Source organism: Cyprinodon variegatus, unplaced genomic scaffold, assembly GCF_000732505.1.
Source record: "Cyprinodon variegatus isolate N-32 unplaced genomic scaffold, C_variegatus-1.0 Scaffold320, whole genome shotgun sequence".
Classification (NCBI taxonomy): domain Eukaryota; kingdom Metazoa; phylum Chordata; class Actinopteri; order Cyprinodontiformes; family Cyprinodontidae; genus Cyprinodon; species Cyprinodon variegatus.
This window is the reverse complement of record NW_015150773.1, coordinates 346093-349723: the sequence shown is the minus strand read 5'-3', so window position 1 is coordinate 349723 and position 3631 is coordinate 346093. Positions and strand designations below refer to the sequence as shown.

The window sequence follows — 3631 nt, the reverse complement described above, 5'->3', positions numbered from 1 at the left end:
CACAGGGCTATTTTTATCTCTATGGTTCAGTATTTTCTCAAGTAGCAACTTTAACTGCTTTACTTTTCTGTCTTAAAAGGCAGACCTCTTCTAGTCTAAAAATCCCCCGCTCTTAGGGGCTTTTAAAAACAAAAATGTCTTTTTTTGCGCTTTAAGAAACAAAGTAGCCTATATTTTGTGGATGTACAGCTACATTTCTCATGTAAGTTTGCGCAGTTTTAACACAAACATTTATTTTTCATATTGCACCAGTACAGTTAATGAGCAACCTGTACTTGTGTGCTTGTTTGTTCTGTCTAAAATGTTTATTTTGGAATAAAGAGGTTAATATAAAAAATATTTTTTGTCCGATTCATCGATTAATCGGAAAAATAATCGGCCGATTCATCGATTTTTAAAATAATCGTTAGTTGCAGCCCTAATAATTACACCTTGCAGCTATATTTGCTGTGATCAGTGGGAATAAAGTAGTTTTAATATGTTTTTAAGTGAGAAAATCCACCTAAAAAACTTCATCATTGCAGTCAGTTCATCCAGATTATCATCCTGCCTTCTAATATTATTTCTATCAGAGGCGCTCAGACCCTGTCGCAATAGGAACGTCTCACGGCCAGCTCCCAGGTTTGATAAATACTTGAATAAAGCACAATCATACTCAGTTTTGCTCCTGCTCTATTTTTAAATACGCAGTAGAGGTATTTAAACGTAGTAGAGGACATGTACCTGTATATAAAACCCGTGCCCTATAGTCCGGTGCGCCTTATGTGTGTGTTAAATACAGTAATGGCACACATAACTGAGACTGCGCCTTTTAGTAGGGTGCGCCTTATGGTCGTGAAAATACGGTAAAAATGGTCACACAAATATGGACCTTAAAAAAAATTTATAAGAATAACATAATAGTGAAGAGTTAAAATATAAACAATAAAATACTGTACTGTAAAGTGTTATAACAATATAAAACTGTGCACCTGGAGATTAAATAACCAATATATAGCAATGGACATTTCTACAGTAATGGATATTTGAAAAAAAGGCAGCAACATCAGAGATGTGCAAAATGACAGCAGCATGTTATTTATCTGACTAAGATTGAAACTGTGCAAAATCAGCATGAGTGAAAAAAACTTATTGAGGTTGTTGAGAACATTTGAGGTTATAGAGTCTTAGAGCTAAATAGTGTGTTTACCTTCAGAAAATATATTATACAGGACCGAGCATATTTAAAATAATTTCTACAAACTATTTACTTACAGTACACACAAATACTGTATACTTACAGTATTAAACAAACCTACAGATAAATAATTGAATAATTCAAAATGAACATAATCTCAAAATAAAAACACCATGAAAGTTAAGAGAGAGGAGCATGATGCTGAGAACAATCAGCTCCACTGTCCAATCAGAAAACAAACGCCACAGTAGAGATGGACGGAGGAGGACTTACTTCTTCAGGATGTCTTGTTTCTTCTGCTCTTCAGATGTGGGCAGCCCCATAGATTTCTGCCTCTGGTCGTACATCATCTTCTCCACCATTCCACGCGTCTCTCCATCCAGGTCTGACAGCTGCACAGCAGGAAACACACGGGTGAGGAGATAACGTCATTATTCATCCATAAACTTGAACCTTGAGCTCCATTGCTTTACCTTGGAGTTTTCAGGGCAGACTTTCTTGGTGTTTATTTCTGGATCTGTGGTAACAATCCTGCTCCACCACTCCATTTTATTTATCTGAGGAATCAGAAAAGACGATCAAAAACGAGGCGTTCAGAACCGTAAAGGCAGAGGACACAGAAGTTCCCAGACTCTCTCACCTTCTCTAGGTGGACAGTAACCACTTTGCCGTCGTCGATGAGCCAGGAGCTCTCCTCCACCTTCACCTCATTGTAAAGCTGACCTTCTATGACGGGAGGATGACCCTTCAGACCGACCTTGATGGAGCGACGCTGGATGTCCACCACTACGTCTCTGCCCTTGATACGGAACTTTACATCAAAAGGCACAGCGATCTACGGCAAGAGGAAAAAAAAGCCATTTTATCATTGGACTCACAGAAGCATCTATTTGATTTAGGGTTTTTTTCTTCCTGTGGAGGAGAAGAGGGCAACTTTCACAATCCAAATAGCCAGTTTAACCCTGAGTCCAGTAAAATCAAATAAAAAACGCTATACGAGTTTCAGGATAAAGGACATCACTGTTGAAAAATATCTACAAAAGAAAATGTGTATTTTATTTAGCTTTTATGTTTGAAAAAAAGGTCAGATTCTGCTATAGGATGTTATTTGAGTAAAATGGTGCAATAAAGGACAGTGTTAAAGAGAAATAGATTTAAAAAAAAAACAGATCTGCTGACTGACCAGCTAACATGATTTCCTTCATTTTAGGAGGTCTATGAAACTTCTCACTCATTGATGTCTAAACTCTACCAAGATCTATTAGTCAGCCTTTCCTGCTGCCCTAAACTTCTCATTGATATTTGATGTGACTATAATGTCCCTTTCAAGCAAGCTTTTAGTGTTTCCCCGCTATCACTTCAAAAAGGAAATGCAGTGGTTGCCTTCAGGGTTGCTAAGGAAAATCCATTTCAATTACTTAGTTGCATGATCCAACACTTTTGGCAAAAAGCGCCAAAGCACCCTGCAAAACAGTGTGCTTAAGTCCTTGGAGATCGCAATACTGTAAGCTAATACTGCAAATCTATATAAAGCGAGCAGTGCTAAGCCAAGAACTTTAACATCTCATGAATCCCTCTCGAGACGATCAACTGAGACTGGAAAGATTATGGTTCAAGTGTCTGTCACCCTGAACTGAAAGGCCGACCAAAGTATGCTGATCGCTGGAGGCTTTTATTTTGAAGGGGTGAACTGATCCAGAGCTCTGAGAAGATAAGGCGTCAACAAGGAACCCCCTTTAGATAATTGGTAGAAGAAAACCTTTAATGGTAAGAACCAGAGACATTATATACGTAGATGACTCATTGGACGCCGTCGGAAGCGAGGCCGACGTGCCTAGAGGGCGGCCATCTTGGATCAGACCACAGTTCAGACAGCTGCTGTCAGAATGAATAGGAGGTGCCTTAGATCTCGTTTTAATCACATGAAAGATGAGTTAGAGATAATATTACAATAATTTCTTACATCTCACAACATTTAAAGACCAAAACAAACTCTAAAGTTATCTTTACGTTAGAATACACATACTTATTCGGATTAAAACGATTTAAACTGAAATCAAACTGGATGAAATATATGCAAAATTATATATTTTGCAAATAAATATAACAATTAACATTAAGTTTCATATTATATATTAATATTATTATTATTTAGTATTTTAAAGAACTGCTCTTTGATAATTAGTATTATGTTCTATGGTCGTCTGTTCCTGTTTGGCTGTGACTCCGTCCTTGGGAGAAACATCAGCTGTACTGCTGCCATCAACACCTTTGTTTATAGATGTTGGAGATCGGCCTGTTTTCCAGTGTAGTCCTGTTTCTCTGACTGTGACCTGCTGGATGTGCTCTCTTCATCCTCTGACATGGGAGTCTGCTCGGAGCTCGCCTGCCTGGCTGTGTTTTTGTATCTCTGCTTCTGTCTCCTTGAACCCCAGTCAGCCTCAGCAGATGACC

At 38.3% G+C, this 3631-nt stretch overlaps 1 protein-coding gene across 1 annotated transcript in view; it reads right to left on the bottom strand.

Moving 5' to 3' along the window:
* Window positions 1–3631, bottom strand: part of nudc (nudC nuclear distribution protein) — a 13240-nt gene that overhangs the window by 5523 nt on the left and 4086 nt on the right. Inside the window, exons 6-8 of the mRNA XM_015384704.1 lie at window positions 1818–2012; window positions 1651–1734; window positions 1451–1569 (exon numbers count right to left, since the gene is read on the bottom strand). Of these exons, the coding sequence (XP_015240190.1) occupies window positions 1451–1569; window positions 1651–1734; window positions 1818–2012 (398 nt within the window). The remainder of the gene's footprint in view (window positions 1–1450; window positions 1570–1650; window positions 1735–1817; window positions 2013–3631) is intronic.